The sequence below is a fragment of the Xenopus laevis genome, chromosome 4S (genome assembly GCF_017654675.1).
Source record: "Xenopus laevis strain J_2021 chromosome 4S, Xenopus_laevis_v10.1, whole genome shotgun sequence".
Lineage (NCBI taxonomy): Eukaryota > Metazoa > Chordata > Amphibia > Anura > Pipidae > Xenopus > Xenopus laevis.
Window position 1 is genome coordinate 94,188,453 of NC_054378.1, and position 14,429 is coordinate 94,202,881.

The 14,429-nt window shown below is 37.7% G+C and overlaps 1 protein-coding gene across 11 annotated transcripts in view; it reads right to left on the minus strand.

Moving 5' to 3' along the window:
- Positions 1-14,429, minus strand: part of rbfox2.S (RNA binding fox-1 homolog 2 S homeolog) — a 170,545-nt gene that overhangs the window by 121,789 nt on the left and 34,327 nt on the right. The window contains exon 1 of one of the 11 annotated variants that reach the window (XM_041591114.1): positions 7,787-7,853. The exons of the other annotated variants lie outside the window; for them this stretch is intronic. Coding sequence (XP_041447048.1) covers positions 7,787-7,801 — 15 coding nt within the window. The 5' untranslated portion in view covers positions 7,802-7,853. Of the gene's footprint in view, positions 1-7,786; positions 7,854-14,429 lie in introns of those variants that run through there. 11 annotated transcript variants of the gene reach the window in all.

Consider the following 14,429-nt stretch of genomic DNA (forward strand, 5'->3'; position numbering starts at 1 on the left):
ACTTCTACATGAATGGAATTTGATACTAAGATTGTCTGGTTCACATCAGGACAGTCAAAAGACCTATAACACATACATGGATTTGGCTAGAGAGAATGTATGCAAAGGTATTCACCGCAGCATTTTAGCAATAATGGGAATACATAGAAAAAGTATACTTCAGCAAAAAATATAATTCTTACAATGAATATTACACAAAAAGTTAGACATAGATGGAAAAGAAGCACATCCTTTATTTGGCCACTTCCAGCTTCAAACAGAGGAAAACCACCATAAAGACACAGCCATTCTAATGTTCTGCAGTGTGAAAAAATCACTGGTCAGTCCATTGCAGGTTAAACAGCACACAGTATGCTTCAACAATTTCCAGTGCTTCTGTGACGAGGATAAAAAAGTGCTTTATAAACAGTGGACGCTCCTCTCGCCTGCAGCCCGGAGTTGCGCTCATGTTTACAGTCAGACAATGGCACATCTGCATTGCACAATGAAAAGTTACACCAGAGATAAATACACAGATTACACGCCGCTCTGCTCAAAAAATAAATACATGTTAAGAACTACTTTCATTTACCACTCGTGAGTAATAATAAATGGAAAAAAAAAAAAACATCTAAAAGAGTGTAATTGTTGCACTGCAGAGATCACTCAGCACAGAGTAATGCAACTACTGAAAGGACAGGTATGTGAGCAATCTGCCACTCCCTCTCGCTGCCTTTACCTGAACCCAAGGTTTACATCAGCAAAGAAAGAAGAAGGTAGCCACAAACTCAAATAAAGGGGAGAAAAAGCAGATACTTGGTTTTCATTTCTAAGTCATTATATTTATGCTTTATTTATATAGCACTTACATATTTTGATTATAAAGACTATAGATCATTTGCTTTAAAACTTGCTCTAGTGGTATCTAGGCCCCCTATAATATGCACAAACAACAGTCATCTTATTATAAACCAATTAATCAGCCTGCAGGATTTTGGCGTGTGGGAGGAAACCGGAGAAAACCCACACAGACACAGTGAGAACATAGACTTTTAGCAGATAATGCTCTGATTGGAATCAATCCTGGGACTCCAGTAATGTTAAGGTGGCCATACACGGGCAGATTAAAGCTGCCGATATCGGTCCTTTAGACCGTTTCGACAGCTTATCTGCCCATGTGTGGAGGCTCCCGATGGGTCCCCCCGATCGATATAAGGCCGAAAATTGGCCAGATATCAATCGGTCAAGTTTGATTTTTCGTACGATCCAGGACAGCATTGGCTAGTTGATGCGGTCCTGCGACCCGTCAGAGCCCATTCGTAGTATTGTAATCCGATCGTTCGGCCCCATCCAATATTGCCCAGTCGTTAATGGTCATATCGGGTTAAGAATCGCTCGTTTGGCAACCTTGCCAAACGAACGGATCTTACCTTTAGGCACTAAACACTTCACCACTGTGCTATACTGGATTTTTCTTACTTAGGTTAATGCCACATGAGGCTGAGAATCAGCCCCTACACTGGAAACAGTCCCTTTAGGTTGCCCGCATCCAGATCCATTGCATCGGCCCAGGTACAGGCACACATGGTGGATTACGGGCACCAAAGAAAAGGCTCAGGTTACACAGCAGATAGCAGAGAAACTCAGCAGAACATAATGTTATCTGTTATCTACTATTTATCCTGTGCCATATCAAGACCCTTGATAAAGGTCCTAGACTTGGACCAAAACGTTGGCCTGTTTTAATGTAACAAAATAAAATTATATTTTTAAGTCAATCCCAGTGTGCACTCATGCCTCTTGGATTTATATCTACATATGCTTATATGCGTAGCACCTGGGTGTTTTATTGATTCCAGTGGAGTGCGGATCACGAAGGACTAATTACTGTAATGTTTTGGAATTAAGCACACAGTACTGTTATTATTACAGAAAAAAAAAATATTTAATTAAAATGAAGTCATGGGAAGATGGCCTTTCTGAATTCAGATCATTCTGGATAATGGATTTACAGATAACGGACCCCATACCTGTACAAGCAATGAAGGAACTTTGAATGGAAAAAACCCTTAACCTCTCTCAATCCACCATCATCTTCTCTAGATTTCACTCATGGCATCACCTTTCATTCAACCAAAGATGTGTATTCCTTGGCGCCATATTGAAATTGTTCTATTTAACACCCAACAAACAACCATTTACCAACTGCAGCATAAATTTGCTGCAACACTACACAAATGTACCCCTCTAACTCAGAAACATATTACTTAGCCTATACCTTTATTAATACCTTTATCACAGAGTATGAGGAACTGGACCCTGAAGACAGGTAGACTATCATGGCTTCCTTTCAAACTGTGACATTAGGTAAATCTGGGTGGAAAAAAAAACATTTATTTTGAAAGTTCGGGTAGAGTCTATGCATATTTTTTACATAAGCCCAACTGAATGAGCTCACGTCAAAAAGGGGGATATATTTGTCCTTTAAAGAGATAAAAAAACAATATATGTCTTGCTTTGAAACCCTTAGAAGAAAACATTTAAATTCCTATTACTATAACATCTCCTTAGTGTTATTTGTAAAATAAAATTTCCTTTGAAATATAAAGGAGAATTATCAAACTGCTCATCATCGCTAGATGTAAAGCTCACTGCATAATTGATAAAGCTACAGTTCTCTTTAACAAAGCCTTTATTTTTCTTTTGCTTACAGGGCCATAATTCAGTAAATTACTTTCCTTGCAATATCTAACTCACTTACATTAGGCTATTTAATCATGTATGAGTTAGCCAACTCAGCCTCCTTGTCAATTGTTGTCAATAAACGTCCAAGGGCAAGAAAAAGCATTTGTGTGTGCCTGGAATCCTTCTGCAATATGCAATAGTGACAAACAGTAGTTATTTTTTGCAAACAAATTACATAACAAAATTGTGATTAGGCCTGCAAAGTTGCAATTAGTTACAACAAACACAGCAATGTTCCTTTACAAATGATCTCAGGGGAGTAGCAGTGATTTTGGTACACTAAAGTTCACAAGGGATAGGTAAAGGTGGCTTGAAAAGATCAGAAACAGAAATAAGGCAGACTTGCAGGTGAATCCCTGGTATGTGACAGGGGTCCTAAATGATTTGCAATTTTAAAGCAAAGTGTAAAACAAATTCTACCAAAGGATTTGAAGCATTTTAAACTTTTGTGGATGGGGCTCAGTATCATATGGTAGTTTTGATGTCTTTGATGTCTTTCTTCTATAATTATTGAATCTCAAGGGTAAGGCCACACGAGGAGATTCAGGGAGATTTTGTCGCCTGGTGACTAATCGCCACGTCTTTTGCGCAACTATCTCCCCAAACTACCTCTGCGTTTTTCCCCATAGGCTACAACGCAAAGTTGCCTGCGCTAATGCACACGCGGCGATGCATTTTCAATATTTTCAAATTTCCCCCCGAATCTCCTCGTGTGGCCTTACCCTTAAAGGGAAAACTGAAATAAATAGTCTACATGATGGGAACTGAAGTCATATCCTGTAAATTTGTGCTCAAAAGTGAGAGCAATGTTCTACAAAAGCGGCACAGAGCATTTCTATATGTTGCATTTTTAGGTCCATTTCCTTTCTCAAAGTAGCACCTCGGAGATAATAAATATATTTTATATGTTTCCTCTGCAAATACAACCACCACAAAACTAAACTGTCTCCCCTTACTCTTTATGGATTGGCAGGTTTTGCTAGTTAGTCTTATGGAACACAGTGATTTTGGGCATTTTGATCACCATTTTTTCCCCAAAGAGTGAAGAAAATCAACAACCTAAAATTGCCCCCTCATCCCACGGCTGCAAAACAATGGCAAGCTCAATCTTTTTCAGAGCGAATTTCATTACAACCAACACCTGGGTTCACATTTACACTAACTATTACTGTGTTACAGACAGACCCAAGTAACTTTTCATTATTTATTTATTTTAAAAGATTTAAATTATTAGCTTTTCTATTCAGACTCTTTCTAGCCTCCAGTGAAACTGCTGTCTGGTTGTCAGGGTCACTGACCCCATCAACCAGAAAGAATTGACTGAATGAGGCGTCAGTTTTACTGTTATTCTTAATTTTTATTTCTTGTCTTTCTTTCAGGCCCTCTACCTGAATGTACTTAAAGGGGGGTGATTAATCAAGGTTCAAATTTGCATTTTTGCCATGAATTGAGTTTTTTTGCACAAAAAGTCACAAATTTGAATTCTATTTTCAAAAATGCAAATGTTTGGTATTTATGAATTTAAAAAAAAAACCTCCAAAAAAAAGGGAAAACTGAAATGTAACAAATTGGCATCTAAATAAAACCTCACAAATTAGATTTTTGATAAATTAGGCCAAAAATGTGGCCTATAGTTGACTGCATTTGTTAAGAATAAGAGCTAATAGGCTAACCCAGAAGTGACCAAACCCACACCATATTGCTGATTCCATGCAATGAAACCCCTTGGTCTGCAGAACAATGTTTTTGGGATGTCTACATGTACCAATATTTTATGTGCAGATGCAACAAAAAGAAGCAGCTAGCTCATTAGCATTACAATCTATTCATATATTGCTTACAATGGTTTTTGTGTCTGTGAAGGCACTGTTCACTTAAAAATGTTCATGCCAACATCAAAAGCATTAGTGCTAGACCAAAGTAGCTAAAGGTACAGGAATGGGACCTATTATCCAGAATGCTCGTGACCTGGGGTTTTCCGGATAATGGTTCTTTACATAATTTGGATCTTCATACCTTAAGTCTACTAAAAAAAATCATATAAAAATTAAATAAACCCAATAGGCTGGTTTTGCTTCCAATAAGGATTAATTATATCTTAGTTGGGCTCAAGTACAAGGTACTGTTTTATTATTAGAGAGAAAAAGGAAATCATTTTTAAAGATTTTGATTATTTGGATAAAATGGAGTCTATGGGAGACAGCCATTCTGTAATTCTGAGCTTTCTGGATAACGGGTTTCCGGATAACGTATCCCATACTTGTACTAAGAAAGGAAAGGCAGGCCCTTCCTCACCAATGTCATGCTCCCACCAGTTGTGTAAGCGTTTTACATCATTTACCCACATTTCCTACCCACATGCAAAAAGACAATTTCCTGAGAACATACAAAAAGCTGCATTTTGATCAGTCATGAGTCAGTGCTGGTGGGCATCTTCATATTTAGGGGGGTGTGGGCAGAGCATATTATGCAAATTACATGCACATTCTGAGGCTAAATAGTGTTATGTTATTTGCTTGACAGCATTTTATCACTTTAAGAATAAACCCCATTTTCCCTAATGCAGCTCTTTTGGGTGAAGTCGGGTTATAATATTTATATAATGTAAGAATTTAAAGGTGAAGGCATAAGAACCATGATTTTAAGCATATTCCTACATTTTTAAAACACAAGAACTCTAGAAAATGGAATATAAGAAAACATTTATTTTCACAGGTATTTCATGTCCAGAACATTCTGATTTGAACTAGAGAGACCCTTCTTTCTCATTATGTTAGTATTCCAGTCTGATTACCGTATTATTATTCTTAGTCTTCAAATCTTATTGATAGAGCCCAAAGCTCACATGTCAGCCTACTATAATCACTGCTGCTTGAGCAAAAGAACAACAAGTATGCAGTTTATACATACATCTGTATGAAAGAGGAAAGCTGTTATTTGTGATCAGTCAGTAAAATTGCATTTAGCTTTCTTTTCAGTTTATTCTACAACTGTTTCATACTATACTTTCATACCTGCTTGATCATTATAAAAAACTGCCGTTCCACACATTTACCATGTATTAGCTGCAGATGATTAAATAATAAAACATCATATCCTACCTAACAGCAGAGTTGTCTCTGTGCTCCATGGCCCCATAGCTCCTCCTTTCTAAAAGGGAGCACTGAGACACATCTAGCTGCTTGTATGATATGATGTCTTATTGTTTAATAATGCGCACCTAATAAATATTAAATGTGAGATACTGCTGTGTGATTTGTAACCATAATGACTGTATAAATTCAGGAATTATGGCCCTCACAGATAGACAGCTCTATCATATAATATTTATTTCTAGTTTTTTTATTATACATGTAGACTTTATTAGAACTGCTTGGCATTTAGAGAAAAAAATACAGATAAAGTACAACACATTGCAGATTTGAAAAAGTACTACTATCGTCTATTTACAAAGCGGCAACATTCAAACCGGTAGTTTCCCTGAAAGCATTAAACAGCATTTCAGCAGATCCTGTTGCTCTGCATGCATTAAATATTAGCCTTATGCATTTGGCACTTTGAGGTGGATTATGAAGCCCACAGCCCTTATTTTAAGAGGCAGAACCAGTGATAGCAGCATGTAGGATAACGGCCCAGAGATTCTTCTCTGAAGACCCCTAATATCATAGGTTGCTTCAGGTTGGACAAGAAGGAATTACAAAAGCAACTTAAGATACAATAGAATAATATGGGCTACAGGAACCATGATTCTGATTTCCCAGCTGTTTCTCTATTCTTAATATCAGTACACACCATACAGATTTAACAGTGTTCAACATTTCAAATAGATTATTTTATTCCACCAAAAGAAAAAAAATATGAAGTATGAATTTAGCTGCGTGCCACCTGCACAACACTGCAGATCAACAAAGACACACTACTATATAAACATTGCAGGGTTAATACATGATGCCACTGCAGGGCTGTTTCTCAGGCTTGCTACCAAATAGATCACAACCTCCTTTATATAACATGCTGCTAACAGGGTCAGCCCAAATAGGGTGCAGTTTCACAAGGAAAAGCATCTTTCCCGCAACATAGAAAGTTACACGCGCAGCATGGGCTAGATTGTATAACCCTATTCTAAGGGGCACATTTATCAAGGGTCGAATTTCGAATTCATGAATTTGATTATACACGAATTTTGAACATTCTACTATTCATTAATATAATCAAATATGTAAAACTTTGACAAACTGTACTCGAAAACTCAAATCGAATTTGACCAAACTCGGAGAAAAAACTTGAATTTCAGTAAGGCTACAAACAACTCCAAATTGATCACTGCACCTCTCCCATTGACTTATACAGTAATTTGGCAGGTGTTAGGTGGCAAATAGTCGAATTCGAATTCAAAGTATGATAATTCTTGAAAATCTAATTTAAATTATTAAAAAGACTCGAACGGAGTTAGGATAATTCCCTAGTCGAATTTGACAGTTTTGACCATAACAAAAATTAGAAAATTTGAATTCGAATTTTCAATTCGACCCTTAATAAATCTGCCCCTAAAAGTTTAGAAGACAGATGAATACCTGTCTGTTTAAATTCAAAATAAAAACAAACGCAACCAATTAAATTATATAAAATATATATATATATATATATATATATATATATATATATATATATATATATATATATATATATACACATTTTACTGTATATAAAAATGATCCAATTGAATTAAACACACACAGTCAGTGTCTCTCTCTCTCTCTCTCTCTATATAGTATATATACACACACACTCTTATACACATACTAATTAACAATACATACTCACTGGAGAATACTTTCCTCCAATATATTGTACAGCAATAAAATTAAATGCATGATACATATACTTTGTATACATATGAAATGAAAAATATCGTATTGCCAAATCAAAACCAAAGCATTTCACCCTAAACTAGGCAGTTAGTTCAATCCCATTCTCCAGATGCTGGTTGCTATACAGTGCAGTCAGGAAGACTGACTCCATTCATTATATGCCAGGGACCCCTATTCCCAGCAGTACTCACCCATACATACATCATCCTGTGAGACCAGCACAGGAATTCGGGAGCGTGTTGGACTGAGGTGATTGTCACCAGTTCTCTCTCTCACGGCTGTCTCCCTGTTTCCCTGCTCTGGGACATGGCAGCCCTTGCTGTATGGCAGCGCACGCCCTGTCTCTTGCCTCGGGGATAGAGGGGGAGGTGAGAGAGGAGAAAGTGAAAGAGTTGTTGGGAGAAATGAATGCAGTGGGTATATAGGTAGTAGAGCAAAGAGAAAGAAATTGAGAGAGAGAGAAGAAAGCAAGAAGGATGAGAGTGAAGAAATAAGGACTAAAGCACAAACATAAAAACGGAGTCAAGGGAGGAAGCGCATAGGAGAGCAGAATTAATAGGTGAGAAGAGGTGAAAGGAAAAAGTGAAAGTAGATAGGAATAACAGTACAGAAGCAAAAGAAAGGTCATTGGGGAGAGAGGACGGAAGAGAGAAGGTATGGGATCCATTATCTGGCAACCTCAGAATTATGGGAAGGCCATCTCCCATGGACTCCATCAAATAATTCAAATTAAAAAAAAAATAAAGTGGTAATACAACAGTACTGTGCACTTGATCCAAACTAAGCTTTAATTAATCCTTATTGGAGGCAAAACAACTGTATTAGGTTTAATTTATACATAAGTGATTTTTAATTATGTTTAAGGTTTACAGATCTACATTGACTGAACATAAAACACCTTCATGGTGTCATTGCCTGGATGTAGTTCTGCTATACACACACATACATATAGGGGCCGATTCATCAAGCTCGAGTGAAGGATTCGAAGTAAAAAAACTTCGAATTTCGAAGTTTTTTTTGGGCTACTTCGACCTTCGACTACGACTTCGAATCGAAGGATTCGAAGTAAAAATCGTTCGACTATTCGACCATTCGATAGTCGAAGTACTGTCTCTTTAAAAAAAACCTTGACCCCCTAGTTCGGCAGCTAAAAGCTACCCAAGTCAATGTTAGCCTATGGGGAAGGTCCCCATAGGCTTGCCTAAATTTTTTTGATCGAAGGATATTCCTTCGATCGTTGGATTAAAATCATTCGAATCGTTCGATTCGAAGGATTTAATCGTTCGATCGAAGGAATAATCCTTCGATCGTACGATCGAATTTTCTGCGCTAAATCCTTCGACTTCGATATTCGAAGTCGAAGGATTTCAATTCCTAGTCGAATATCGAGGGTTAATTAACCCTCGATATTCGACCCTTGATGAATCGGCCCCGTAGTGTTAATGTACAGCTGGATGTGTATTCACAAAAGTTTTACTTGTCTATTGGGTGTACACAAAGGGGCAAATTCACCAAGATGCGAAGTTGCGCCAGGCGCAACTTCGCCGCACTTCGCCAGGCGTAGTTTCGCCAGGGCTCCGCAAATTCACTAAAATCCGAAGTTGCGCACAGGGGTAGCGTAAGGTTGCGGAGTTGCGGTAGCGTTGATTCGCTATATAAAGCGAAGTTACGCTAGCGAAGGCTAATTTGCATACGGCGCGAAATTCAAATTTCAATGGAGGAACACGTATCTGCACTACAAATGCCTAGAAAACCTTAAAATCAGCAAATAAAAATTTTATTTTGCCCTACACATGTGCCCACTGTCTAGGTAAGTTGCCATGAGTCAGGAAATGTAGGGGGGAGGAAGGGGAGCCCCAAAAATTTTTCGATCTTTTTCAGCCTATCAGCCATCATGTAGAAAACACGCCAGCGTTTTTTGGGACTTAGAAAAAAATTGACTTTTTTTTTTAAACAATCCCTATCTACTCTATTGCGCTTCGCCAGGTCTGAGGTGGCGAAGGAAGTCTAGCGTAAAAGGTAGCGTTCAGTACACTGCGCAAGTTAGTGAATTTGCGTAGTTTCGTCGCTAGCGAAACTTCGCCTGGCGTAAGGTTTCGAAGTAACACTAGCGAAACTACGCCAGCGTTCGTTGGTGAATTTGCGCAGTAGCGAAAATGCCAAACACTAGCGAATTAACACTAGCGTTCGGCGCTTCGCGGCTTAGTGAATTTGCACCAAAATGTTGGCATCACCTCATAAACAGCTGCTGATATGTTGCCATTTATTATTCTATACTTTATACAGCACTGATCTACTGCACGGTGGATTACAGAATCTTTATTCACATCAGCCTCTGCCTCCAGGGAAACACTCACACTTTGTTCAGTTTCATCAGCAGGTAAGTCACCTGGCTGGAAGTTTCTGAAGGATATCAGGAGAACCCAATGGAACATCATGCAGACAAGGGGCAAAACCATTGCACATACTGCGCTAGTCCGAACATTACTCAGTCCCCAAAAAGCTAATCATTGTGCAACAGCACTGTTGCTACATATCTACTTACGACATTATTATTCACTCAGAAGTAAATTGATAATAATCAATTGGGGCAGAGATATCCATGAATTTTACACAGTGGCCAGTGGGACTCCAGGCAAAAATTATAAGAAGCTTCATATTTATTTTCATTTGTCACAAGCATTTTACTGGCCAAAGCACCCCAACTCAGCAATAGTTCAACGGATATTTAGCAAGCACACAACTGGTAAAGTTTTGCTAAAGAACCAAAGTAGTAATGATACTGTCCAGATATACATGTAATTAAATGAGAGGGAAAGATTAAAACTAAGTAAGCTTTATCAGAAAGGTCTATATAAATAAACCCTCAAAGTAATGCTTCTTAGAGTCCTCTGTCAAAAGAAACACAGCATTTCTGTCTGTGTACACATGGACTTCTGTATCAGGCTTCCTGTTTTCCACTTAAACCTCCAGGGCTTGGGCTTGAACATGCTCAGTTTGCTCCTCTCCCTCCTCCCCTCCCTGCTGTAATCTGATACCAGAGCTATGATTGAGCAGGAAGAGACTCAGGCAGGAAGTGATGTCACACCAAGCTAATATGGCAACTGCTATCCTAATATATTGCTAATAAACTGCCTTGGTAACATTTTTTAAACTCATGTTGAGTTTGACACACCTAGGAAGGTGCATAAGCCAAATACAATGCCTGCAGAGATGTAAATTCCTGTGTATTGTGACAATACAGTTTTTTTTAATCACATTACAAAAGTGGCAAGGGGGATAGCAGATATAATATTTGATATTCCACCACAACTGAATGGGGCTTCAGTTTTGCCATTCACATTGTTTCCACATTTTGGTCCCTGCGTATTCCCATGTTCTGTGAATACTCAAATAGATTTTATTTACTTGTACTGGCATAGATTGCAAACTCATCTCATTTTCACCACTGGTTGACCAGTCACATTCAATACTGCTCTTGAAGGTTGCAACATAAGAGTTGATGTGTCAAGTTACATGCTGGAGTTATTTAAACTCTATTGAGATAATGATTATCACATCAAAAGAACTAAAAGTTTGTGTAGGCGGTTTAGCAGAATAAAAGGCCACCAGATGAGATAATAGGTGGAAAAGTTCTCAAGTGAAAAGCCTTCAACTGATAGACACCCCCAAACAAAATGTCATCTTCCACCTCTGGGTTGGATCATAAAATTAAGGGCTTCCACTTCAACTTGCGGCATAATAGTTTCTCTCCCTACAGACATTTGTGCAGTAAATGTGCAAGCTTTGTGCAGGTCTGTTTTTAATGGGTGTGATAGTAAAGCTACATGTATTCCAAATAAACAAGTTAATACCTGTTCTGTATACTCATTAAGCAGTACTTATTCTGCTTAACTTGAGTAGGTAAACTGAGTAGGTAAACTCTTTTTCTCACAAAACAGCACATTGTTACACACAATATAAACAGAGCAAACAATACTGACCCAGAGATTTCTTGGGACACGCATGAATTATAGTTAATCAAAAGGCAGCTGAAATGCTATCCCTTTTCATTTGGTCAATTGAGAAAGCAACAACAAATGTTAAAAAATATACATCTATTAAATGCTAAGAATTTCCAGAAAAGTAACACATAATTCAGTTCCATTCAGAATTGTTGTACTCATCTTTTGTCTAAGACACTCAGACTATCATGCTGTTGTGGTGTATTTAGAGTATATCAATCACATGAACAGTAATGCTACCTAACCATGTAATGGAGAGCATAAAGTATCACCATTAACACTGCAATTCTAATGGCAGCTGGAAAAATATCCCCCCCTGTACTTCTTCTCACCTCCACCCCCTCTCACTTTCAAGAACACTCCCAAACATGGAACTGTACAGGGGGTCCACTCCTCCCTTGGTGCTTACAGACCTCTAATGTGCAGATTCCAAAAGAGGAATACACAGTGAAGGTCATAAGGATTCAGTTTCTTACAAACCTATACATATATACATATCAGGTATCCAGTAAATTAAAGGCTACATTTATTAGCTGTCTAATTAGGTGTGTGTGTATATGTAGTTCTCATACTTGTTGTGCCTATGGAGCAGCTAATAACACTCAGCACTGCACAGAGGCAAACACTGTATATTTGCCACCTAAAACCTGTCGAGTTCATGTACAAGTCAATGGCAGAGGTTCGTTGGGCCATTTGGAGATGTTAATAGCCTTTCTCACATTCCAGTTTTTTTCAGGGGGAAAAACTCGATTCGTACGAATTTAATACTATTTGAATTTGCAGGTCGGAACCATTCAATTGAATATTAGTCATTCAAATTTCTAATAACCTTCCAGTCGAATTGCGACTATATTCGAATTAAAAAAAAACTTCAGATGAATAGGACCTTTGATAAATGGGTCTCTCAGAGTTTGGTTTTTAAAGAACAGGAAGATTAAGCAACTTGCTCAAGGCCAAAGAGACTTGATTTATTTTAGCAACTCCATATTCATGTACACATAAGAAAAACCTCCAAAGTGCAATGCAGCACATAACTCACAACAAAACAACATACGCCTCTCACAAGCAGGTTATAAGCCTCAGACTAAAGCTGGCCATAGATGCAAAGATCTGATTGAGGATTCTTATATGATTTTCAGGCCGTGTGTGGAGAGTCCCGACATTTTTCGTCCAACGGAGATCGGTCATTTGGTTGATCTGACAGGTTAAAAGATTTCTGTCAGCTGCCGATAATATCTCTGCATGTATTGCCGATCGTACGATTTTCAGTGGGAGACTGTCACTAGCTTTGTCGGACATAACTTTCGTACGATTGCTGTCAGGGGCAGAACATTGGCTGATCTGAATGGTTAGTGGCAGGTTTGGAGATGGGAAAGTCCGATCGTACGATGATTTGTATGATCGGATATTTGCGTCTGTGGCCAGCTTTCAGATGGCCATAGATGCAAAGATCCGATCGTTTGAATCCTCAGTACTGCCGCCTAAGTATATTTTGAAGCACACAAAAAACTATACTAGGCAGCCATAAAGTAGGAGGCGGAATAAAGAAATATAGAGTGCTGAAGACTTGGTGACATCAGACAACAGAAAATATAGTGACATCAGACAACCGAAAGCAGTTAGAGAAGATCAAATCATCTCAAGTATCAGCTTACCATATTGATCCTTGGAGGAATCAATATTGCATGTCTCTGCCCTTAAAGCTTTCAAAGAGATTGACCTATGAACATGTCAATGTCATCAGTATACTATGCTCTTACAGAAGGATTCACCCCTTGAACCTGTTTCTGCCATTTAAAGATGTTTTTCTATGAGTTCATATGGTTACCATAAATAGAATGGGATTATGGGATCCCTGCTTTTCCTCCTTTAACCCTCATCTTTTTTGCTTTTTTTGTACCACGTGTCCTTCACTACCTCCAGACCCTTTTATTTCTTCTTTTTCTTCATTTCACATATTTATACAGACAATAATGGAAGACGTACTAGATAACAAATGCACCCAAAACAGGTGCAAAATTAATCATGAAGACTAACACATACCAACAAAATCAATCTACTCCTGTTTATGTATTTGTTGTATTTGACTGCTTCTTAAACCTATACAATTTAAAAAAAAAATCTATTCTCAAATATAGGACCATACACCTTAACTCAGTACTGTAATAAAGATATGTTGCTTATATAAGGGCCTGACCCCCTCACTATGTTACCATTATTAGTACACACTGCTTTAGGAATGATCTGCATCCAACTCCCACACACACACATATACTGTATATACACTGTGTGTGTGTATATATATATATATATATATATATATATATATATATATATATATATATATCTATCTCAGCATAAATTAGCAGCATATGAGCACTCATGGGACTTAATTTATGTGCAAAGCTTTAATGGTGTAAGTCCATTTTATTTATATATATATATATATATATATATATATATATATATATATATATATATTTATATACTATATATAGATCAATATATATATATATATAAATAGCTAGATAGATACAGTAGAAAGAGAGAGAGAGAGAGAGAGAGAGAGAGAGAGCTTCTTTGCTCTGTCAGCACCTTGTAAAACCATTAACATTTTTATGCACTAATCCCCTTTAAGCCTCTGCTGTAAGGGTGGGAAATAATGACCGCCAAGAAAAATTACTTGGTTATGCCGATTGATAGCCATAGTTCCAAAACATTACCACAAATTTTCTATAGTGTAAACCTCGTGATCTTGCTCAAAGTCATGGAAAGCCAACACATATACGAAGATGGAGACCTATATTTGCCAGCGATATAAATATATGTA